At 40.5% G+C, this 24,198-nt stretch overlaps 5 protein-coding genes across 8 annotated transcripts; 3 read left to right on the forward strand and 2 right to left on the reverse strand.

Annotated features, from left to right (window-relative positions):
• Positions 1 to 1,900: 1,900 nt before the first annotated feature.
• Positions 1,901 to 2,960, reverse strand: fahd1 (fumarylacetoacetate hydrolase domain containing 1). The gene is given in 2 exon segments (XM_070923728.1): positions 1,901 to 2,923; positions 2,925 to 2,960. Coding segments are annotated over 2 exon segments (783 nt in total). The 3' UTR covers positions 1,901 to 2,176.
• A 273-nt stretch (positions 2,961 to 3,233) lies between these two features.
• On the forward strand, positions 3,234 to 7,051 carry LOC139300034 (hydroxyacylglutathione hydrolase, mitochondrial-like). Of its 4 annotated transcripts, none has more exons than XM_070923006.1 (9): positions 3,234 to 3,318; positions 3,845 to 3,986; positions 4,811 to 4,875; positions 5,040 to 5,157; positions 5,240 to 5,348; positions 5,488 to 5,591; positions 5,788 to 5,889; positions 5,988 to 6,067; positions 6,203 to 7,051. In XM_070923006.1, the coding sequence occupies exons 2-9, from the start codon at positions 3,882 to 3,884 to the stop codon at positions 6,300 to 6,302; spliced, it is 783 nt and encodes a 260-aa protein (XP_070779107.1). In that variant the 5' UTR covers positions 3,234 to 3,318; positions 3,845 to 3,881; the 3' UTR covers positions 6,303 to 7,051. The 4 variants fall into 4 exon arrangements, with proteins under 4 accessions (XP_070779107.1, XP_070779108.1, XP_070779105.1 ...); XM_070923004.1 differs by having other exon boundaries at positions 3,252 to 3,318; positions 3,802 to 3,986; positions 5,788 to 5,890; positions 5,974 to 6,067; XM_070923003.1 differs by having other exon boundaries at positions 3,252 to 3,318; positions 3,802 to 3,986.
• A 621-nt stretch (positions 7,052 to 7,672) lies between these two features.
• On the forward strand, positions 7,673 to 11,367 carry LOC139300157 (hydroxyacylglutathione hydrolase-like protein). Its single transcript, XM_070923162.1, has 9 exons — positions 7,673 to 7,735; positions 7,964 to 8,105; positions 8,762 to 8,826; positions 8,917 to 9,034; positions 9,165 to 9,273; positions 9,533 to 9,636; positions 9,910 to 10,011; positions 10,584 to 10,663; positions 10,952 to 11,367. The coding sequence occupies exons 2-9, from the start codon at positions 8,001 to 8,003 to the stop codon at positions 11,100 to 11,102; spliced, it is 834 nt and encodes a 277-aa protein (XP_070779263.1). The 5' UTR covers positions 7,673 to 7,735; positions 7,964 to 8,000; the 3' UTR covers positions 11,103 to 11,367.
• A 606-nt stretch (positions 11,368 to 11,973) lies between these two features.
• Positions 11,974 to 16,285, reverse strand: narfl (nuclear prelamin A recognition factor-like). Its single transcript, XM_070923721.1, has 11 exons — positions 16,217 to 16,285; positions 15,239 to 15,334; positions 15,015 to 15,158; positions 14,789 to 14,918; positions 14,533 to 14,667; positions 14,131 to 14,249; positions 13,675 to 13,804; positions 13,519 to 13,591; positions 13,265 to 13,402; positions 12,899 to 13,056; positions 11,974 to 12,632 (listed from the first exon to the last, which is right to left on the reverse strand). The coding sequence occupies exons 1-11, from the start codon at positions 16,280 to 16,282 to the stop codon at positions 12,391 to 12,393; spliced, it is 1,431 nt and encodes a 476-aa protein (XP_070779822.1). The 5' UTR covers positions 16,283 to 16,285; the 3' UTR covers positions 11,974 to 12,390.
• A 1,635-nt stretch (positions 16,286 to 17,920) lies between these two features.
• e4f1 (E4F transcription factor 1) lies at positions 17,921 to 23,866 on the forward strand. Its single transcript, XM_070923705.1, has 14 exons — positions 17,921 to 18,032; positions 18,296 to 18,429; positions 18,516 to 18,600; positions 19,010 to 19,191; positions 19,402 to 19,522; positions 19,624 to 19,776; positions 19,988 to 20,175; positions 20,301 to 20,537; positions 21,104 to 21,215; positions 21,383 to 21,600; positions 21,711 to 21,909; positions 22,002 to 22,168; positions 23,211 to 23,273; positions 23,492 to 23,866. Exons 1-14 carry the CDS (start codon positions 17,936 to 17,938, stop codon positions 23,864 to 23,866), a joined length of 2,331 nt encoding a protein of 776 aa, XP_070779806.1. The 5' UTR covers positions 17,921 to 17,935.
• Positions 23,867 to 24,198: the final 332 nt, after the last annotated feature.

Here is a 24,198-nt window from a genome sequence, read left to right on the forward strand (position 1 = left end):
TGATTCATATCTCATAAAAGACGACACTTGTGCGCACATGTCACACTGTGCACTGCTCTAACCCTGTTATAACGTGGTGGAGGGAAAAATAGGCCACGACTACATTTCCCAGATCCCAAATCTAATTGAATCTGTCATAACTGCTCTAATGATGGACACATATAACCCCGGAGTCCCCTGAGGGCTGGGGCTTGAGTCCTGTGAGTCTCGGAGATAACATGCCCCACAGGTGTGGGAAGATGATGTACACAGACTCAGGTTACAGCAGACTGGCCTGGGACAGGTTGATGGAGGCTCTGATTGATCCTGAAAACGGAGAAGCCTGTGGGAGAATTGTAATTGAACCTGGAACAGATGTTAAACAGTCCAGGAAGAATGTGGTTATGATGAAGGTACACAGCCTGAAAGTCAAAATTACACTGGGTGAACAGAAATACCAGTTTTATTAAATGGTATTGGCAGTGGGAGTCTTTTTGGTGTATTAGATTGTTAGAGGCTAACCGTACAACACACATGGAAGGGGCAACTGGGTTCACTGTGCAGTTACAAAAATGTATCCATATGGTAGTTTGCAGCAGAAATGTGGCCCATGAAACTTTCTGTAGAAAACACGTCTCCGTTAATCCAACAAGCAGCAAAATGTGTTCCAAATTTAAGAATAACCACAGGTAGTCGGTGCCAAACCCTCAGTCCTCTAAACTCCCTCACTAACATGAATATTTTCTCAACTTGAACTCATCGGGGATAAACTCTATATCACATTTAAGCTTCTGAAGGCTACGCTGCATAAATTCAGCCTGTGCTGCTTAATGTGACTGTGAGAAATATCCTCCGATGTGAGTCGTCTTTTATCATCAGCACACAAGCTGGTAAAAAACTACATTAACACTATGAAGAGTTTACTCTACTGATGGTGTTACGCTCATTAGTAATGTATTGTGTCTTTGAGGCATTTAAAGTCTGCTCCACCTTCAATATGAATCTATTGCTTTTGGCAAAAATATGAGCGAAGTATATTTACTCAAGTACTGTACTTAACTATAACTTAAGTACGTAAGTACTTCCATTTAAAGCTATTTTAAACACCTACTCTGCTACATTTCCAAGGGAAATATTAGACTTTTTCTGCATTTAACCAGTAAATACATTTACTCAGGTACTGTACTTAATTGTGAGGTACTTGTACTTTACTTGAGTATTTCCATGTTGTGTTACTTGTATTTTTACTCCACTATATTTATTTGGCAGCTGTACTTACTAGTTACACAATATAGTTACAATAAACAAAATGTTATCAACCAAAAAATTGTAATGTATTATTATGGATAAAGCTACCCAGCAGTTTATTACAGTAGTTTAAGTAGTTCAAATTAGCCACACATTTACCAGCTGCAATATTAAAGTGATGCTTAAACATGAATCATCAATAATTAGAATAATATTATATAATAAATATTATTCAAAAAGGGCATTCTGCATAATGCGTATTTCTACTTTTGATACTTTAAGTACATTTTGCTACTAAACAGTAGAATTCTGCTTACACATTGATGCATCAGTATTAATAATGTAATTTATTATATTTACTTTTAATACTTTAAATAAGTGAATTTTACTTGCAGGACTGTTACTTGTACCTGTGTTTCTACACTATTGTATTGGTACTTTCACTTCTGTAAAACATCTGAGTACTTTTTCCACCACTGTATTAAACTCTTAAATTAATAATAATAATATAACACTGACAGGGGCCATTCTATCTCCAGTAATAACTACTTTTACATGCTGATGATACATTCATCCTTTTACTTGTAATAAAATATTCTTACAACATATTATTGTATATTTTATTTGAGTAAAAGTTCTGACAATATGTGATGAATGATTTTTAAATCCCTGTTTAAGAAGATAATATACTTCAGAATACAGTATCATAAGTACACTGGTGTTTCTGAGATAAATCTACTGTCTTCTGTAAACTTATTCTCAAATACTGTACAAGGCAGCATAGAATTAATCATAAAGATGGTCTTAATGGCACAGCACTGCCATCTGCTGATCCACACAGATACTGAAAATATATTTAAAGGAATTATATTCAACCCTCCAGTAAAAAAACACTCTCCCTTCATGAGTCTGAGTATTTATTTGGCCTCATTACAGTCTTTTGTTTTCACTACTGGTCCCGTCTGTCTACTCTGAAGCTCATGGTGACAACGTCCTCGATCCCAGCCTGCAGCTCATCGTGCTCCTGCACAGCGGAGACTCCTTTAGGGGTCCCGGTGAGGATGAGGTCCCCCTCCTCCAGGGTGATGAAGTCGCTGATGTAGCTGATGAGATAGAGGATGGAGAAAATCATCTGAGAGGTGCAGCCGCTCTGCCGCAGCTGGTCGTTCACCTTCAGCCACAGCTTCACGTTCCCCGGGTCAGGGATGCGCTCTTTGGGGATGAACTCACTGACAGGGCAGGAGGTGTTGAAAGCTTTGGCCAGGGTCCAGGGAAGTCCCTTGGACTTGCACTCGTCCTGAATGTCGCGGGCTGTCATGTCCAAGCACAGAGCGTAGCCTGCAACATGCTCCATAGCGGCGGACTGGGGGATAGCCGTGCCCCCTTTCCCGATGACCACTCCTAACTCCACTTCATGGTGTAGGTTGCTGGTGTACAGCGGCACCAGGATGGGGGAGCCCTCTCGTACATATGCTGACGGTGTCTTCAGGAACAGTACGGGCTCTGTAGGAATCGCGTTTTTCAGCTCTTTGGCGTGGTCTGCATAATTTCTCCCGACGCAAATTATCTTCCTCCCCCATTCCCAAAATTTCGATATATTACGAGCTGTCATTGTGGAGAAATCTGAAGGTTTCAGCCGCTTTGAGGCGGTCAGCACCAGGTGAACTACACTTTGACCGACAGTCAGGTTCCTGAAGGCATATTATTAACCTACGGCAAGCCTGAGAGGACATACGCAGAACGCAAATAATCAAAACAAAGCTTTTATATCGATGTATTTGATAAATTTATCAGGTCCAAAAGGTTAAATATAATCCCTCACATATACACTTTTGTATCGTAATTAATTCGTCGATAAAAAATGCGTAAATAATGAATTTATCTACGTATTTAACTGATTGTTCAAGATCTACTCCCCCAGACTTGATTGGTGGAGCCTGGGAGGTTAAAGTTGAAGCGGAACTGAAGCAGAACCAAACTTTTCTGGTTTATACGAACGTGATAAGGCTACAGCTGCTGTTGTTATGTTATTCAAGTCACTCGTAGGGAGTGCCTGCACTCTACTTGGAGCTGCAACAGCCTTCAAATTTGGTACGTCCACGCCAACATTTGAATATACACAAATCTATGTTAGCTAGCATGTTAGCTTGTGTAGCCACATGAACGTTAACTAGTTACAGATGGCTAACGGGTTTTTGATTTGTCGTGTGTTAAGAGGAGACAGACGAACACACCTGGCCTGTTAGAGCAAACATCTGCACCTTCTTACATAATCTCCTCCATGACAGTCTTGTTAGATTAATGCTGTGGCAGCTAGCATAGGTGAAACAAATGTAAGGCATTTTTGGCATTGAAGCTAACGTTGTTTACTTTTTTGTTTGGTGTCGTATTAACTTATAGGTAGAGCCAATGGCTACTGTATAATGCCATTAGTTTCCTGGTGTTGATAACGGCATGAAATGAACATTTTTAGGGAAAGGGAATAAAATTAATTATTGAAGACCAACAGAGAGTGTCCCCATGTCAGTCTGATATTGCTGTCTGTCAAATATTGACTTGTATCCTCGCTTAAAGCACCTGTGGAAGTCAAGACCCAAGCAGCTGCTCTCCTTCACAGCTCAGTGAGGAAATCCTCTCTGGTGGAACAAGCAAATATGAAGGTTGAACTTCTCCCAGCACTCAGTGACAACTACATGTACCTCCTGATTGATGTGGACTCCAGAGAAGCAGCTATTGTAGACCCCGTGGAGCCAATAAAGGTCTGTGCATTGCATTATATTGTATTGTGTTGTATTATAATATATTCAGTGCTGGAAAGTACATTTACTCAGGTACTTTTACTGAAGCATTTCCATTCTATGCAACCTTATACTTCTACTCTGCTAAATCTCAGAAACAAATATTGCTCTTTTTACTCCACTACATTTATTTAACACTTTACTACCATTTTTCATGTAAAACATGTGATCAGTTTGTAGGATATGATGCATTAGGGATGAGGACTAATGGATAAAATCCTCTATTATGTTGTCTGTATATATTTTTTTTCTTTACCATAACATAAATGCCAGAACAGTTGGTGTACTTCATCACGTTCATGCAAAAATAATATGAAAATACCAGTATTGTCATACATCAGTCCTGTTCATTTATTTGCAACGTTGGCCTAATACACCCAGAGGTATTGTATGGATAGTTATCATGATGATATAAATAATATGGTAACATCTCTGACGGTTGACAACTTTTCTGCTAGCTGTTACTGCATCAATAACAATCCAACAATGTAGTGTGTAACATTCTGAAGGGGGTCCTTCTACATAACAGTCCTGCATTGACCATACTTAAACTTAAGCAAAGGATCTAAATACTTCTTCCACCACTGATTATATTGTATTCTGTTATATTATGCCTGTGCTTCCATAGGGCTAAAACTAATGATTATTTATTGTATGTTATTTTTTGATTAATCGTATAGTCTGTAAAATGTAAAAGAAATAAGTTTCCTGAGCCCAATGATTAGGTCCTCATCCCAAAACCCTACTACTACTACTTCTGTTTGACCCTTTTGTGCTTTCAACAGGTTGTGGAAGCTGTCAGGAAACATGGCGTAAAGCTCACCACAGTTCTGACCACTCATCACCACTGGTGAGCTACATGTTGTTACATGTTTTGTTGTGGCTACCATTTGTAAACTATATTCATGAGAGCCAAAAGTGCAGATATGCTAAGAAGCCGTTATACCTGTATGAAACTACCCTTGTGCTGAATCAAAGCGTAGTAACAATACACGGATAATTTTCTCTCCTCAGGGATCACGCTAGTGGAAATGAGAAGATGGTGAGGCTGATGCCAGGACTGAAGGTCTATGGAGGAGATGACCGAGTTGATGCTATTACAAAGAAAGTTTCTCATTCCAACAATTTCAAAGTAAGACCAACTGTCTGCTCTACAATCCAAATATAGGCCCCTAATGATTTAACGTTTGCTCACTGGTGTCATTCTCTCCAAGCTTGGATCACTCAATGTCAAATGCCTGTTTACACCCTGTCACACGACTGGTCACATCTGCTACTATGTGACAAAAGAAAACAGCACCGAGCCACCAGCTGTTTTCACAGGTACGTCAAATCACATTCGTGTGATACCGGAGACAATGAAGTCTCTGGCTAAACCCTTAAATCTGTCAAGTTTGATTAGGAAGTATTGATGCAGCCTTTGTGGCACTACGACTAAGCACATTTTTTTCTTTCGATGCAGGGGACACGCTGTTTGTGGCCGGTTGTGGTAAATTCTTCGAAGGTACAGCAGAGCAGATGCACAAAGCCTTGATAGAAATTCTGGGACGCCTGCCTCCTGAAACAGTAAATATATGAACTCTCTCTGTAATGTCAGTGTAAAAAGTATTATTGAATGTTTAAATTCCGAAGATGTGAGTCATTCTTAAAGTAATATACAGACTATTTGAGACAGAAGCTGCTGGATGAATGAAAGCTAATGGAAAGAATCTGTGTATTTCCACATGACAGACTGACTAACCACCATGTGTTTGTGTTTCAGCGTGTTTACTGCGGTCACGAGTACACTGTCAGCAATCTGAAATTTGCACGTCATGTGGAGCCAGACAATGAAGTCATTCAGAAGAAGCTAGCATGGGCGAAGGTGTTTGACTGACGTGTCACATCCAAGCAACCTTGATCAACATCTGAAACCGTTGAAAATGACAACAACTTTGTGTCTGTGTGTTTTTATTTCTGCAGGAGAAATGCAGCGATGGAGAACCGACCATCCCGTCCACTTTGGCAGATGAATTCACATATAACCCATTTATGAGAGTAAAGTATGTAGAGCATGATTTAATACTAATTATTTGAGAAGATTGCATCCAAAAATGTTGTACATGCATGTGTCAGTGTATTTAAAAAAAAAAAAATTTTTTAGAGCTAATTACTCCTATTTTTTATGTTTAATTTAGAGAGAAGTCCGTGCAAGACCACGTAAAGCAGACAGACCCGATTGAAACCATGAGATGTCTTCGCAAGGAAAAAGACGGCTTCCGGGTGCCGAAAGAGTGATGTCCAGTGCACTCATGTTGACTGTTTCTGCTGCTTACAACATCGCAAGCTGTCAACAGTAAACTAATTCATCATCAAAGCCACTTGAAATAGATCTACTACATTTGACTCTCAGTCAAGGCACAAACGTTTTATCAGTATGTTCAGCCCTGATATGGCTATAAAATATCCAATGTCATTATTTTAGTTGTGTTTGGTTTGTTTGGATGATGTTGGTGTGATAGTTTTAAGGAATATATGGCCATTAATTGAAACGCTTTAAAGGAGAAGTTAGTTTGTTAATCTGTAAATGGGAGTTTTAATATCATGTTGTAATATATTCATGTACAAACTACGACTTCATGAAGTGCTCAAATTCAAAAACTTTAATAAGACCGGCAGCCGCATGAGTAACAAAAGTTGGAATACTCCGTCACAGTGTAAAATTTCTGTAAAATGATAAAATAATTTCTGTAAAGATTCGTGTTAATGTTTTATTCTGACCTGGAATGTTTCCTCCTGCCATTTAGTTTCATATTTGCTTTGAAGCTGTTAGTTTGGTTGTTTTATTATGTGAAATTCAGCACAAGTGCTTTTTTTATTTCTTTGTTGATTTAAAAGCATTGTGTGAGCAAAGCATTGTCGTCTCATCAGTGAGTCAGCATTAAATGTTAGATATCCTGAATGCTCTTTTGCATGTAAAGTACAGTCTAACAAAGAATATTGCATGATGTTGTTTTAGGAAAAGCAATAAAACACATTTATTTTAAGTCAGTAGAAATAAACGTCTTGCATCCAAAATGTCCTGCAGAACAGCCTCATTGGAAGTGTTGTATAATGATATATTATATATTATTGGGTCATTACAAGAGCATTAAGGCAGTATTTTAATGTAGCTGGTGCTTTCACTTATTCTGGCTGAAAAAGTAAAAATTAGTGAAGAGTCAAGTAGAAGCAGAAAATGGATATAGCTATATACAAAAGTATACCTAACTTTAGTACTTGAGTAAATCATTACATCCAGATTTAAATCTTAGTCATTTTAAAATCACATTTTTTAAAAATATCCTTTATTTTCAACCAAGTATGACATTTGCATACAAGATACTGAGCAGAATCTAACAAATTATAAAAACAGTCGAGTTTTAAAGTGAGACATTCATAAAGAACAGGTAATTCACATTCATTAAGAACATAATTAATAAATAACAAATAAACGGGTAAATGAGAACAACATTTCCTTTATAACAACATCTTATTCATTGACAACATCACAGATTGAAAGACATCGTTGAACGTTTCCGGGCTCGATTAAAATGTCTTGGACTTGACATGTTGGCTCGATGATGTCGCGATAACTTCCCGGTGTGAATGCAGAAATGTAGAATAATAATTATCAGAGCATCCCAGCCACAGAAGGATAAAACAACCTGATCGCAGTCATTTAATCTGAGGTAACCGTGTGTTTGTTGACGTGTGTTCACTGTTAGATTTGTCTTTTATCTGCAGGAAGTGTTCAGCTTCATGACACCAGAGTCAGCGGTAGTTTTAACGCTGCTAACACACGTTTACAGTTGCATGCTTTTATTGGCTAACTTAATGCTTAACAGTATCAGTGACGAGTTAACACCTGGTGCAGATGTCGATATAAATAATGTTGACTAATTAAAGTCTTCTTGAAGTGTCGCGCACTGTGCTGCGCATGCGTGTGAGGGTGCCATGAAGGTAAAGGTGATCTCCATCCTGGAGGACAACTACATGTACCTGGTGATAGAGGAGCAGAGCAAACAGGCCGTGGCTGTGGACCCTGCTGTGCCTCACCGGGTGAGAGACAGACACTCCTGTTTGGTATATGTCATGCTCATTAAAAAAAATAGCATGTCTTTGTTTGAACAAATAATAATAATAAAACATAATACACCAATCAAAAAGGATCGGTGAGATTATAAATCTCTTGTGAGTTTATAAAGGCATCTCAATGAAGAAACAAAAAAACTAAAAGAATAAAAAATATGAAACATACTGTAAACATATAGAGACAAAAAGAGAAAAAAACCGAATCGCATGTACTGACAATAAAATGAATGTGAGATTATTTTAATTATTAATGACTCTGATGATCACTTTCTTGATGAATTGGTCTATAAAATTACAAAAAGAAATTGTGAAAGTGTCCTTCATAACTTCCTGAAGTCCAAAGGGATGTCATCAAATAGCTTTTTTTGTGCAACCTACTATCCAAATCCAAAAGATATTAAGTAAACCAAAAAAAATATATTCCAGCGCACACCAGGATACTAGAATTGACAGTATTTTATTAACAGATTACATTAAAAACAAAAAGATATTCAGTTTACTATCACATAGACAAAGAAAAGCAGCAAATCATCTCAATTCAGAAGCTGGAACCAAATAAAGTTTGGCACTTTTGCTTGTAAGACGTGAATTGCTGCTAACATGTAGACGTTTTATTTTGACAGCTGCTAGAAATAGTGAAGAGAGAGGGCGTGTCTCTGACAGCTGTTCTCACCACACACCATCACTGGTGAGCCTGTTTGGTACTTGGTACTGTTTCAGTAAATCAGTAACACCAGAACAAATCACTGCTACAGTAATGACTAACTAACCTGTTCAGGGACCACGCTCGGGGGAACGAGGCTCTGCTGAAGGAGGTTCCTGGGCTGCGGGTGTACGGGGGAGATGATCGTATCGGGGGTCTGACGGATAAAGTCAGCGACGCTCAGGAACTCAAGGTGGCCGCGAAGTAACCTCTTTACCTGGAAGGGGCTCCAGTTGTGATTTCAACATGTCAATTCTACAAAGATATTGTGTTGTGTCTCTGCCATGTTGTCTTTTGATTTTGTGTTTTTCTCCATTTTGCAGTTTAACTCCATCAATGTGAGGTGCCTGTTTACTCCCTGCCATACCTCTGGTCACATGTGCTACTTTGTTTGGGAGGATGAGTGCACTGACGCCCCTGCTGTGTTCACAGGTCTTTGTCTGTAAACATAAAGAGCTGGTGAACCAGTCGAAGTTACATTTCTGCTTACAGCTCATACCTGTAGAGTACACTCACTGTATGAAGGCAAAACTGTCACTTCATGTGGCATCAATTGTATATATAATCACTTCATTTTGAGTGGCTAGAGATATGATTCCTTGTTGTCCAGCACATTGTCCATTGTTCTTGCTGTGTGGGGTGACAGGGACTGACCACTGCCCGTCCACTTGTCCTGTCTTTTGGTTGCTAGGGGATACGTTGTTTATTGGTGGATGCGGACGGTTTCTTGAGGGCACGGCAGAGCAGATGTACCACAATCTCACCCAGGTGCTGGGCTCCCTACCTCAAGACACGGTCAGTGGAAATAAGAGATACATGACGTGGTTGTGTGCAGCCCTCACAGGGTTAACGACAGCTAACATGACCTCAGATAAGAGCTGGTGTAAGACTGAGTCACAGTGATGAATCAACACACGTACAATGAAGGGATTGAGTGCAGCCTGGTTCTCTTTTCTCCCTTCTTGTGTACAAAACATCTCAGAAATGGCACAAAGCCCAGAATGATCAAGATAGTCAGACTTAGTTAATCAGGGTCCTGGCTTTAAATCATGCTCTCTTCATCTGCAGAAGGTGTTCTGTGGACATGAGTACACCATCAAGAACCTGAAGTTTGCCATGCTGGTGGAGCCAGAGAATGAAAAGGTTAAAGAGATGCTGAGCTGGGCCAGGGTGAGCAACACAACCAAGACTGCTTAAAGAATAAAGCTCACAATATTCTGTTTTTGTTTTTGTCTAAAAAAGACCAAAGTCTGTCTCATAATACTGTACTTTCCTGTTTCAAGCCCATTAGATGTACACCTTCAAAAACTGCTCACAAATATACAGTTTTTTAAAACAGCTGGGCACTGTAGTTTTTGGCGAACGTTACTGAAAAAGGAATAAATAGTGCACTTGCTGGGGACTATTTTCAGCTGCGGATTAATACACATTTGGTGCTCTAGTGAGTGTTTCGGGCAGCAGCATTTGGGAGTGAAACTAAACTACAGTGCCCATGTTGGAGGAAATTAAGTTGGCTCATTGATGTGTTTCTAATAGACAACAATGGAGGCCACTGGCATAGTTAAATAAGCTGTTTCAGGCTTTGGCTACTCAGCTAGTAGGATTAAGTCATTGTTGTTTTTTTTGTCTTTTCATGGGATTTGTTGTCAAAAACAAAAATATAGAATATTGCCAGTCTTATCCTTTAAAATACAGATGATAAAATATTTATTTTGCTGAGTTGCCTGTCTTTGTGTCTGCAGGCCAGAGATGATGATGACAAACCCACAGTGCCATCTACCCTCATGGAGGAGTTTGAATACAACCCTTTTCTTCGCCTCTCGTGAGTTTGGATATTTATATACAGTATGTATGAAACATGGGCCAGGGGAAAAATGTCTGAAGCTATTTTGGTAAAGGCCGTAGAGTTTGACTTCCCTTTTTAAGAGTTTATTCAGTGCTTTCAAAGCAATAAATGGCCTTATATTTTAGCTGTTATCTAGCTAATATTTTGGAGCTGTTATCTCCGTATCGACCAGGACTCATAACTCTTAACTGCTCCTTCAAATGACTGAAGACTAAAGGGTCTCGGTCGTTAATCTTTCTTTCTAATCCTCTTCCTTCACTGTAGGGAGGAAGGAGTACAAAAGTTCACAGGGAAGACAGACCCCATAGAGGTGCTGAGGGTCCTGCGGAAGGAGAAGGACAAATTCAAGAAGCCCAAGGAGAGACTTCCTCCACACGCCATGTTGGCTTTGGAGTGGGGGCTTCTCAGACCCTGAGATCTGAACACGCATACTCAACCATCAAGGTGGAATAATTTGAATGCAGCAAGACACAAGACTGTAGAGTGTGTTTGTTGCTTTAACCCTACACTTAACTAATTCATACTGCTGGTTGACCCTCGTGGACGTGTGTGTTGTTTTAGTGGTGATAAAACAAAAAGCTGCTGTCATTAAATATTCCTTCAAACTAAGTGAATTCATTTAAGGGCTGGTCTCCCAGTCTGTTTAAGTAACTGTACCAGGTAACTTCTGTTAATACCAACTTCCATTCCAATATGATTTTAATGTGTTTTGTGTATTTATTGCTTTAAATGTTTCAAATTTCTTTATGAAGCATTTTTGTTAGAATGTTTCATTTCCATGATATACACTTTTGTTGTCTTTATAGATGTTTATTTTCTGCCCTTGTGACTGCCAGTGCACTTTACTTCAGTTCATGTAAACTCTCTCGTTTAACCTTTTTACTAATTTCACTTTGGACATATTGTATATATTTTACAATTGCTCTCGCTTACTTTTTCAGTTGAGTGCTTTACAATTGAGTTACCCTAAAAAAATAATTTAAGTAAATTTATGTATCATTTAGACTGCGCCTTATACACAATGTTTTGCAGCAGGATTCTGATATGTTGTGGCGCGCTCTTAAACTGCAACAAGGGTAGAAAAAACAGGGTGCAGCGTCCATCACTATGAATATATTTCCTCATTTTGTGAGAGCTTATAACTGTACATCAGAGTGAGGATCATTCAATAAAACATATCAGTCTGAATCAACAATCTTGGACATATTCTTCACTTCATCTTTTAAAAAGAACATACAAAACAAATGGCTACAATTAAATAATCTGCCTTTATTTTTCTCTCTCTACATATATATATATATATATATAATGATATGTTAAATAAACAAGGAATGATTATATTTTGCTTTGTGTTATTTCAGCTCACATTTTGTGAGTGTAACAGGTGCCACACAAATTAATTATTAACTATTCATACATTTGAAAGGATAATCAGCAGTGTAAGGGCAGATGACCGGACCGTGAACATAATTTGGCTCGGCCTCAGCATCGTGTCTTTTACCTACGCCCTGGTCTTCCACCTTGCCAGGCACACAACTTTAGGACAAGGAGGAAAGTGGTTTAAAAAGGCTGTTGGCGTACATCAAACCTACTTATATTCGTAACCCTTCTCGTCTCTCTGAGGAGAGACAGAAATAGTCACATATATTTGGACGGTTCAGTAGTCAGTGCCTGCTGATCGTGGATTGTAGCGACAGCATTCTTCACCACTTCATAGCGAGTCCGTTAGTCATCTTCTCCACAGTGTGGTAATGTGTGTGCAGCAGCTCTTTGGCTCTCTCCTCACCAACACTGTGGAGCCAGGACTGGTACAGCTCGGCCACATGAGTGTCATCTTCTGGCGATAGGGGGCGCTCTGCCTTGTAGAGCTCCTCAACCTTCTGGAGAAGCTCCTTTTGGTTCTGACCAGGTAAGGCCTTCAACTGCCCACCACCGTTCAGACAACCTGAATATTAACAAGCGGTGAGGGGAACATGCTAGGTTTATTATCACTTTAATTTGTTTGCAAACATTAAATTAATCATGTTGTGCTTGTCAGTTATAGCTTCATAGCTTCCATATGTACATATATGTAACAAGCATGTCATTTATGACAGGTTGTACTAAATTGTCACATTGTATTTACTGTCTCAATCTCTGGTGTGGCTGTACCAAAGGCACGTAGAAAGGAAAAGCTTTAGGAAAATATTACATCCACATATTTCACGTTACCTGATGGACATGCCATAACTTCCACAAAGTGGTAAGGCGACTTCCCCCTCTTGAGTTTCTGCACCAGGTTCTGGATGTTGCGGAAGCCGTATGTGGAAGCAAAGCACAGCAGGACTACTCCACCTTTCTCTATAGTCACTTCCTGGAAGTCTTTATTCCTGTGGAAGAGTGGCAGGAAGGCACATTTAGCTTCTAAAACAACACCAGTGAGCTCGGATCCTGGTGGAGTGACATTATAATTAAGCATGATCAACAATGAGAGCTGTTCTGAGATTATTAAACTTATGTGAATGAACTGGAACTGCTCTTTATTCATACTGAAGCTTGAAGCAGTGAAGCTTCTTAACGCTGTTGAGACAGACTCACCTGAGGGTCTTGTAGGTGAGCTCCTTCACCTCCTCTCCAAACAGCTGCTTGGCAGCGTAGGTGAAGACATGATGGAGGTAACCCCCTGACCCGCTCCCAGCATGGCTCAGGAACTCATCCTCACTCACGCTGCTGAACCTGGGTCAGGATTAACATGTAGTGTGTGAGTTCATCTATTCTTCTGGGAAGCCATGCTATGGCTTATCTTATATGAGTGGGATGAGCTAACAAAAACAAAATATCGCAGAACTTACATCTTATCAAGGGGTGCAGGTTCCACATCATTAAGAGACACATTTTTCTCCTCCAGCATTTTCTGAACCTCTCCTGTATGAGACAGTGAAATGTATAACAGAGAAGAGACTCCACATTCACACACACTAAGCGCAGCATGAGAGTAGTTACTGTACCAGAGGTGATGACACAGTCCACTTCTCGAGTCTCAGCCTTCTCCAGGTAGAAGTCTGACCTCGAGGCCTCAAGTTTCTTGTCAAAGCAGGGCATTACTGCCACATGGTAGATCTGCTGTGGACTCAGCCCCTAACAACACACACACAATACATAGCCCAATGGCAACACATTATTCTCCCTGTTTTGATAACCATACCATATGTACATTCATAACAGTCAACTTCCAGCACTGGATACCGCTGGAGTCAACGCTCCTCATTGGCTTTGATACTAAATATTTCTAATTCATACACAAACTATGAATCCACTATTTGAAAAAGTACTTTTATGTCTAGTGAAGAGATGAAGGAGAGCCACAGAGCTGCTATTAAGATGTGAACTCTAGGAATAAATAATAAAAAGTGAAATCACTATTAGCAAACTGTTTGACTGCAATGTCTGGTGTGTTCTGGTACCTGTTGTTCAGCAAAATAGCCTTTAACCAGAGAACCCATCATCTGCTGGGGGGAGCGAGTGCTGCTAATGTATGGAAGAATAAACTCCCCATGGGTCTTCTCTGCATAGCAAATCCAACCTGAACAAAACACACAAACATGCACAGAGAGACATGCACGATGGGAGATGTCCTTGAGCAATCACTGAAATCATAAGAAATATAAGTATTATGACTGACGCTGCCTTTTGTCTTTTATTAAGCATATCAAAATGTTCCGTGATCCATCACACTAAAAGCTAAACTATTTTCCTCATTCTTTAATAGTACCATTGTACATTGCTTGTATTAGACAGTGGACAGTAGAGAGCTGACAGGAGATGAAAGTAGAGAAATGAGGATGACAGAGCTTTTAGTGGAATACCTGGACAGGCTGATGTCAACATGGGCAGACTCCTGCTGTCCTGCTCCTTCCTCTGAAAACGCTCCACAAACTCCCTCTGGCTCTCCAGCAGGCTGAAGGTTCGACTAAAGCTTGTGTCAAACACATGATGAACCCCTGCAATGATGACAATAACCATCAGAAGTAATTGTGTCTACCTAAATCAACCTCTCATTTTGATTTCCCTGTTTTACTTTGAGTTGTATGACTTAAATAGAACAGCAATATTTGCGCTCACCAAGGCCTTTGAAGTAAGAGGTAAGCCTTCTGCCTGCCTCACTGCTGCTGAGGTCATAGCGTGCTGCGAGGGAGGCTCTGGACTGCGGAGACACCGACACCACCACCACCTTCTGCTCTGTCGCACTGGCCTGTGGAGGGGGTCCAAATGACGCAACAAGGATTACAAAAGCTCATGACCAGACATAAACTACACAAGCATTCAAAACGCATAAAACCATCTCTACCTTGTTGTTGTGCAGCACTTTAAAGAGCTCCTCGTGACTCTGCTGCGTGATGAGGACGCTCTCAGCGGAGGTGATACAGCCACTGCAGGCCAAACAGTCATTCAGTGTGATCTTTGCTTTCTCCAGCTTCTGCTTCCCACCATCCTACAAACACGGGGGAAATTAATTAAAGTCATCAATTCTAATCATTCACACGCAGGTTTGGATTAAGCCTTGATACCCACCTGGTTGACTTGGACGTAGCTGCCATCATCTTCTATTTGAATTTTGGCCACAGATTTACCTTGTTTCTTCTCTACTTTGACAGGTTTGACACATTCCTGCACAACAGAAACCACACATGTAAACCAGACTACATAATACTGCTGTTCAGTTTTTTAAATTAACTTTACGAACAAGATAAAAAAAAATACTGCAATTCATAACAACACCCAATGGCACCTAACAGAACAACAGTAGAAAGAGAATAAGCAAATAAATAAAATACCAGTCAACATAACATTATTAGAGGTGAAGACTAGGGGTTTCAGATTGACTAGTTTGTCTGGTCAGATTCAACAGTCATTTAACATTTTGTTTTCTTCACAAAGCTTAAAGATCACAGGGAATGACTAAATTCAGTTAGAAAACAGGTAAGAAATGAGAGTTCAAAACGCAAATACACATCAGTGCCACATCATTCCGCATACAGGTGATAAATCTAAATAATGTAAACTGGAAAAATACCTCGTCTATAGTTATCAAGGACATTCAACTTGACAATTTGGGCAATAACTCAAGCTGCAGTACCAAACTGTAAACTAAGATAAAGTATAACTTGCCTATATCCACTAAAACCAAGTTATTACCAAATATGCCTCTGCTATTTCATCGTTGTTACATCATTGCTAGCATTAGCAGCAAGCTAACTGCTCATCACGCATTTAACATTTTTAACTATAGCGAGTTTTGCGACCAGTAACAGTTAAACCAATTCATTAACATTGCATTAGGATGAGCTTTTGTCAACAATGATTCAAAGTTGCGGTTATTGTTGAGTTATTCGCTCACACAACAGCACTGATAAGGACAGCTAACAGTCAGTAAGCGTGCTAGCTATCTCAGTACGTTCTCTTTATATAAATGCTAAATGAATCATTAACGTTAACTATGTCCTTTTGGAATAAATGTGATGTTATAACATGTTACAGTAGTTTCACTACCTGAGAGGGGGTGATAAAATCATCGAGGTCTGTCAACTGCAGCACACCGCTGAAGAGCGAAGCCATGATGACTGCCGTAAAGCGTTTGGTGTTGTCTTTATGTGTCGTGAATAGCGACCACTGGTTCAACGCCCCCGGACACAAACCTCACTATCAACCAGATGTTGCTGTGTTTATCCGTCACCTCATCTCTACTGTATGGATTTAATTATCTTGTCTTACTGTATCTTATGTGTTTCGTACATATTATAAGCCTATAATAAGGGGAACCTACTGATATGAGTCATGTAAACCTAAATAAAGGGGAAGGGACTGTCAGGCACTGAGAAAAAGAGACAGACAGGTCAGAAATAAACAGGAAGTATCGGTAAAACATTACCCCCACCCAATCATTGCTCTTTCCAAACTGGTACTAGTTTTACTTTTTATGTGTAACCTTCTCCCTATAAACTAAATCCCTTTTTTTTTTTTTTTTATTTATTCTTTTCAATTGTTTCATATTTATTTTAAATTGCAGCAGAATTGCAGAAAAAATAGTGCAGGATAGGTATTCCATTGTACAGTTTGTACATTACAGTTCCTTGTTTCTCAGTGAAAGTGAGCTTGCAAGACAGATTACAGTGTCAGTATTAGATTGATTAGATATTCAGTTGCTTCTTCTATGTGTTCTATGTATATGGTAAATCATGCTTCATCCTTGAATGCATGGCCACTTTTAGGGGCCCTTTAAGGAAAAAAATGCACAATGGGCCTGAATCCCTCTCCTGGCTGTGTCACTGGCAACTAAATGTAGCCACTTTTGTCCTCTTTACCGATGCCATCTTATCAACAGTAACAGCTTCTGTGTAAATATTAAATGACCATACTATTGTGCAAAAATAACATAATTTCTCATGGAGCAACAGGTGGGAAGCAGGGACATGGTATTGATAAACAGGGGAACTTCACATCCCCCAGGGGATCTCACATCAGTTATATTATAATGAAAGTTATAGTTTCATGGACCATTACCATGGGTGACTGAAGATAGAGACAGTAGTTGGACACTACAAGAAGATTTTGTCAGACCAGAACAAGCTGTAATAGCTTAAAGGATCTCTACATTAATTTCCAGGACTCATGTTCACTTCTGGTTTGTTTCATCATTTATATGCATATTCAGAATGAAAATTCTGAAAATATTCTGAATTAGAAAGGGTGTCGCAAATCCTTCTTCACGTGCACTGTGGCTCTCTTGATAACGTGGAGCCCCAAATCTGTCCCACTTCCTCCGTGGATACTCTAGATTTGCTTGAATACATTGAGTGAAAGCTATGGAAATTCAGTACTATTTTTACTTTTGGATATGTTTACAATGTTTAAGAAAGGATCTCCATATTACTGTGTAAAAAGGATAATTACAACTGCAATACAATACATGTTTGGCAAAAACAGTGAATACAGTCTTAATAATCACATATTTATCACATATATAAATAGATAAAGGAATTAATGGAAGCCATGTATATAATTTATATGTGTAAATGTATTTCATACCAATCTTAACATACATGATTTATGGCCAAAATTAGATCAAAGCATGTTTTCTTACTTCCTCCGCTCTGTCGATGAAAAGACACACGCACGCGCCCTTTTGTTGTTATGACTACGAGGTCGTAAATCCGCCATGTTTTCCCTCCTCGTAGCGGCGTTGCGACAGAGACGGAGAATTCGAACGACATGAATGCAGAAAATAATCATACGGCAGAAACAGAGAGGGAGCAAACGAACAACGGCAACGAGACGATCACCATTCAGACAACACTGGGAGATGAAGGTTAGTACTCTTTGTAGCTCAAACAAGACTGAAATGTTTATTAAATATTGTGTTTGGGCCTAGCTAACTTCCTCCAAATGTTGCTAGCGGCTAGCTGCCATTAGCAACAACATTAGCTAGTTTGCGTCCTCGCTGCATCCAGATTAGAAGTCCAGCCAGTCAGCAGTATTTAGAAAAGTTTGCGTCAGCTAGTCGCTAGCTGGCAGCACAAATGCGTTATTGAGTTGCCTCTTAGTGAGATGTGTTGTGTCTCTGCTGTCAAGATGAAGATGTGCATAAGTGCGGACGCTGTCAGACCGAGTTTTCCACGCTGGAGGCTTTCATCCAGCACAAGCTGCACCAAAACTGCAAACGTGTGGAGGCACGGGAGGCGAGCAGCCAGGATCCCACTCAAGAGGTATGAGCTGTGGTGTGTGGGTTCATGCCCAGTAACCTCTATAAGCAGCAGAGGTCCAACAAATGTTGATATCTGCATTTTTCCAGGTTGTTGCAGCCAATGGAAGTTTTTCTTCAGAGGTGAAAACAGCTGAAGGTGCATCCTCAGATGAACCAGTGAAGACCTCGAATGGTGGGTCAACATTAGAACTACAGCTGTTTATCATCAATTAATTTGCCAATCATTTTCTATTATTGTTAGTCCTTAAAATATCAGAAAATAGAGAAAAATGCACATTATAATTTCCAGCAGGTGACAAGATGACGTATGCCAATTGCTTGATTTATCCAACCATCAGTACAAAACCCAGCATATTAATTTACTATGATATATATGACAGAGAGAAGCTTAAAATTTGAGAAGCTTAGATCAGTCAATTTTCAGCATTTTTGCTTGAAAGCTGACTGAAGCGATACTTTGAAAAAAATAGCTGCAGATAAGTGCTCATTTCAGCTCTTGTCAACATCGTTTCAATCTGAGAAGTAGTTCTTAGAGCTACATGGAGATTGACTTGTTATTTTGTTGTCTTTTTCCCACCCAGATGAAAGCAGTACTTTGTTGGGTCGAGGTCGCAGGAAGAAAATCGTTTCACTTAAAGTCACTGACCATTCAGATGGGACTGAAGAATCCATATCTGACAATGCTGACGGTGACAAGCATGTTTACAAAGTCAACCAAGAGGGACGCTACATTTGCCAACTCTGTGAAAAGACATTTAAAACAGTGAGTCATACATACATACATACATACATACGTTTGTGTTGGCGTCTCTTATCTGGACATGTTGGTTATATTTTCATACATGAGTACCTGAGATCAGTAACATGAGAGTTCATAATTGTTAGAAGTCATTTTCATGAGTGATACCAGGCAGGGTAGTTACACTATGCTACCAGTGTTGTCTCTATAATCTGTTCTGTTGTCACCGAACAGACCAACATCTTGAGAACTCATATGAAAACTCACAGTGACCAGAAGAACTTCTCATGTGAGCTATGTGGGACCTCCTTTCGCACAAAAGGCTCCCTGATTCGTCATAATCGCCGTCACACTGGTACGGACAGTAAACAGTAACTGTTTTTGTCTTGAATTGATGTCCGTCCTCCAATAACTTTTACCTAATGATAACACTACTTTCTTCCTATTCTCTTGCAGACGAGCGGCCGTATCGCTGTAACCTATGTGGCCAGTCCTTCAGAGAGTCAGGCGCCCTCACCAGACACCTTAAGGCCCTCACACCCTGCACAGAAAAGATCCGCTTTGTTCAGTACAAGGAGATCTTGGTCAGCAAAGATGGAGTACAAAAAGGTCAGATTTATACTGCAGGAGCTGTTATCTTGTGCCAAGTGTGTCTGTGCTGCAGAGGGCAGCTTGATGGTATCAAATGAGCTGTAGCTATTGATGGAATACTTGAAATTTTAAAGGTTGACTATGTAGTACTGGATTTAAAAATAGATTCAGAATACCTAAGGAAGTGACAATCCACGGAGTCACTGACAGATCTGTGTCAATTGGTCAGGAGTCGATGATGATCTCGCTGCAGTGGCTGGCCAGCAGGAGGTGATGGTTGTGGAGCAACAGTCAGAGGAGCAGGAGATGGTAGAGGCTCAGACTGCTGTCGTCAGTGTGGTAGAGGCTGGTTCCCAAGAGGTCCTCCATCAGGTCCACTTCACAATGGAGGTGGATGGAACAACGCAGGAGCAACAGGTGATTGGAGAACAGGTGCACATTTAGCTAAAATCATAAGAAAGTGGAGTCATAGGGATTTGGTATGAGATGGTTTTCTATCATCTATCAGCGTTCTGTTGACCTGCCGCTCTGCCTCTGGTCAGGTCGTGGTGGAGCAGTCTCAAGCAGAAGCCTTGGCTGCTGCTGCAGCAGCAGGTGACAACCTCATCTGCCAGGCCATCATCAACTCTGGCATTGCGCTGGGGACCGAGGAAGCCGTGGTTGAGGAGACCTCACAGGCGGCTGAGGAGATGGATAAAGTGGTTTCTGACTGTCATGATGGTGATGAGGGTATCACCGAGATCCAGGTTAAAGAAGAGTTTGTGGAGATGGAGGCAGAGGTAAGGAGTTGTTTTGCAGTGCTTTGAAAACAGAGTCAACATTGGTTAACTATTTTTATATTTGTATAAATTTATTCTATAACTAAAAATATTACTCAACGTTGATACACTTTCAATATTGAGTTGATCACAAAGTGTTTTTGTTTATTCTGGAGATTCACAGTAACTTCTGCCAGTGTTTGTGTGTGTATGAGTGACTGTATTATGACATGATGTGCTAAGCTCTAGAGGTAGGTTAGCTGTGTGTGTTCAGCTAAGTCATTACACAGCTCTGTTTTTGCTTGAGATGTAAGGCTGCTGCACCTGAGTGGCACAGAACAGAGCATACTGTGCTTCGGCCAAGATTTCTATCCTTTGCGAATTACGAGGGTAAAGAGGAGGGTAAGAAAGAGAATAGCTGTTAATCATGACAGGGAACTGATCTTGATAAAGCTGTCACTGACCTGATCAGTTCTGGAAACATTTGAACTGGTTCTCAGCAGAGCTGGTGTTGGAATGATTTTTTATACACAGAGCATTGGGTTTGTTTTTGTTTTTTTTAATGTCTGCTTTTGTTTCTTTTGCAGGAGGCCGGTGATGGAGATGATCAGACATCCTCAAGACTGCACACATGCCCACACTGTAATCGCTCCTTCAAGGGACTGAATTACTTCCGCTTTCATGTCAAGGGTCATTTGGGTAAGACCATAACTATTCATGATGGCTCGCAGCATCACTCTCTGCTCCCTTATACTGACACTGACCCCTTTCAGAAAAAATACATTGTAATTTCAGGAAGTTTATGGACCTTTTTGTTGGTCCATAGATAAATATTTCATTTTTGTGTATCCTTTCCCTTTATGCAGGTTACAAGCCCTTTAAGTGCACACTGTGCCACAAGGAGTTTCTGACTGGTTACCTGCTGAAGAAACACATGGAAGTCCATGTCAGTGAGAGGAGGTACAAGTGTGGTGAGTGTGGCAAGCTGTACAAAACCATTGGACATGTACGTGAGCACATGAGGGCCCACTCGGATGAGAGACCCTACCACTGCACCAGATGCAACAAGGGGTACAAGACCAAGGTATTTTTGTACTGAACTGCTTTTATTTCATTGTTCAGTTTGTCCTCACCATTCAGAGACGTAAAAGGCATCCCAGTGCCATCTCTAACATGTCTGTTTGTCTTGCTCAGAATGCCTTGCAGGTGCATCAGCGGACCCATGGTGACGAGAAACCTTACGTGTGTCAGTTCTGCTTGAGAGGCTTCAGGGAGAAAGGTTCCCTGGTGCGACATATCCGCCATCACACCGGAGAGAAGCCTTTCAAGTGCCCTAAGTGCAGGCGAGGCTTTGCTGAGCACGGGACTCTCAATCGGCATATGCGCGCCAAAGGTCAGTGTGGTTGACGGACAACAAAACTTAAAGAAAACAAGTATTTGCAGCAGTGATACAGACCTGATAGCACAACCTGTGATCTCCACCAGGAGGCTGTCATAAGGACGATTCCAGCGAGCAGCAGGGTGCGACGTTAACAGAGGAGCAGGCGTCTGTGGACAGCCTCGCTACAGCAGCCATCATCTCAGAGGATCCTCATGCTGTCCTGGTGGAGTTCTCCTCAGTGGTGGCAGACACACAGGAATACATCATTAAGGTGAGCCACTGGGAAGCAGTGTTAAGAGATGGCGTGGTTTCTCTATCACATCACAGCTTCAAGGTGCATTTAAGGTTAAATCATAAGTAGGAATTTCTGGGGTCAAACTTGTTCAAGCACATCTGTCCCAATCAAAGATGTCACGGCAGGTGTTTCCTATCAGCAATCAATACGTGCATCACTGATTGAAGTGGAACCTGAAGTGCAAAACCATTTCACTCATCACATCTGTAGGGAATTGATTGGGTTGCTGATTAGAACCAATCACTCAGCACTTTCCTTTGTCAAGTGTGCAGACCTCTGGTGTTGAACACGACATTTCAGGACCATTAAAGAGAGCAACCCTTGATTTCTGGTAGTTTTGTTGCAACTGACATGCCATTTGTTTACATTATGCTGTATCGGAGTGACTTAGAGGCAGCATTGTCAGCATTCAATAACGCATCAAAAATAATTATTTGCATGGTCCATACATGGTGTTGGAGGCAGGAGGAGCCAGTAGATCAATTACTATTAGTCAGCACTACTGCTGACATAATGTGTAGAAATTGGAGCTGAAAGGAAACAATTTTGTAAAAATACCTGAATGTAATGTTTCCAAATTGTGGTCTTAAGCTTATTTGTATCAGATAAACACAATTTAAAGACACACACACACACACTCTAAACTCTGCTGTTGGCCTGTAGAGCAGCAACTGAATATGCAGGCTTTCTTGAAAGTGGCTCAATCAATTACTAACTCCGAAACAAATACTGTATGCTGATATAGAGTAACTGACTGAAGGCAAGACTAGAATTGATGCTTTTGGCATCTTATGGGCATCATTTTTGACTCACTACTCGTGATTTACGTCTTCAAAAAATAAAACTGTAAAACCTTATCATAACTAGAATCAAACCACATATTATGGTTAAGTACTTATTTTCTCCTTTTATTCATATTTTATTTCAGGTCATTGTAAAGATGTGCTGCATTAAAGCTTGGTGTACTGCTAGCTTTAGTCATTTATTTTATTTGCTCTGCTTCTCTCATATCTTCTAGACTCAAACAGAGGAGGACGTGCAGGAAGAAGAGGTTACACTCATTCAAGACAGCCAAAATGAGGTCAGTGTACATAAATAACACACACGCACACACACACAAATGAGAACATCGTGTGATCTATAGCAGAGTGTGAGAATCTCAGGGTTTCTAAAATTGGGTTGATAAGTACATAATGCTTCTAATTGTTACTTGAAAGGGTCTGATTGGAGCTGTTTATTATATTTGCATTATCTAATAACTCTTCTTCTACATTTTTATATCACACCTCTCCCGGCCAGATGGGAAACCACATCATGAAAGTGGTGCAGCGAATTGTCAGCCAGTCGCATGGCGCCGGCGGGACAGGCAGCCACCAGATCATCGTGCGCAATGTGGCGATGAACGAGGAGGGCGCGTCCATCTCTGACTGCGGTGACACCATCACCATTGCCACACCCGAGAGCCTGACGGAGCAGGTGGCCATGACGCTGGCCTCCGCCATCAGTGATGGCACGCTGCTGGCCACGGCGGGCACCGTGGAAACGGCAGACGGAACAGTTACTATGGTTACCACAGAGGAAGCAGTGGAGGAGGGAATACAGATGGTGCAGCAGCAAGAGGAATATGTCATCACCTCCCCAGAGGAGGTGGAGATTCAGACTGTCATCGTATGATGGAGGAGGACACTAACTGTGGACTGTGTAGCAGATTACTGTAGAGTTTGTATGATGATTACAAAACAAAGGCCAAAGTGTGTATGGTTTATCCTTATAGATGTGGAACAACCTACAAAGAAATGTCTGTTTGAAATGAGTGTGCATGAGGACTAGGTCTATCATGTGTTGAAGTTTTGTGGATTGATTTACTAAAATGAAGCACTGCGTTCAGTATGCGAGCTAATGTTTTGAACGTTTAGGTGCACACAGCTTAAAAGAATAACTAACTTGATTAATTTAGTAAGGTTTTCATTTTGAAGGCCTGAACAGATTTCTTTTTAGGTGGTACA

Source organism: Enoplosus armatus, chromosome 17 (assembly GCF_043641665.1).
Source record: "Enoplosus armatus isolate fEnoArm2 chromosome 17, fEnoArm2.hap1, whole genome shotgun sequence".
In the NCBI taxonomy this organism is placed as follows: domain Eukaryota; kingdom Metazoa; phylum Chordata; class Actinopteri; order Centrarchiformes; family Enoplosidae; genus Enoplosus; species Enoplosus armatus.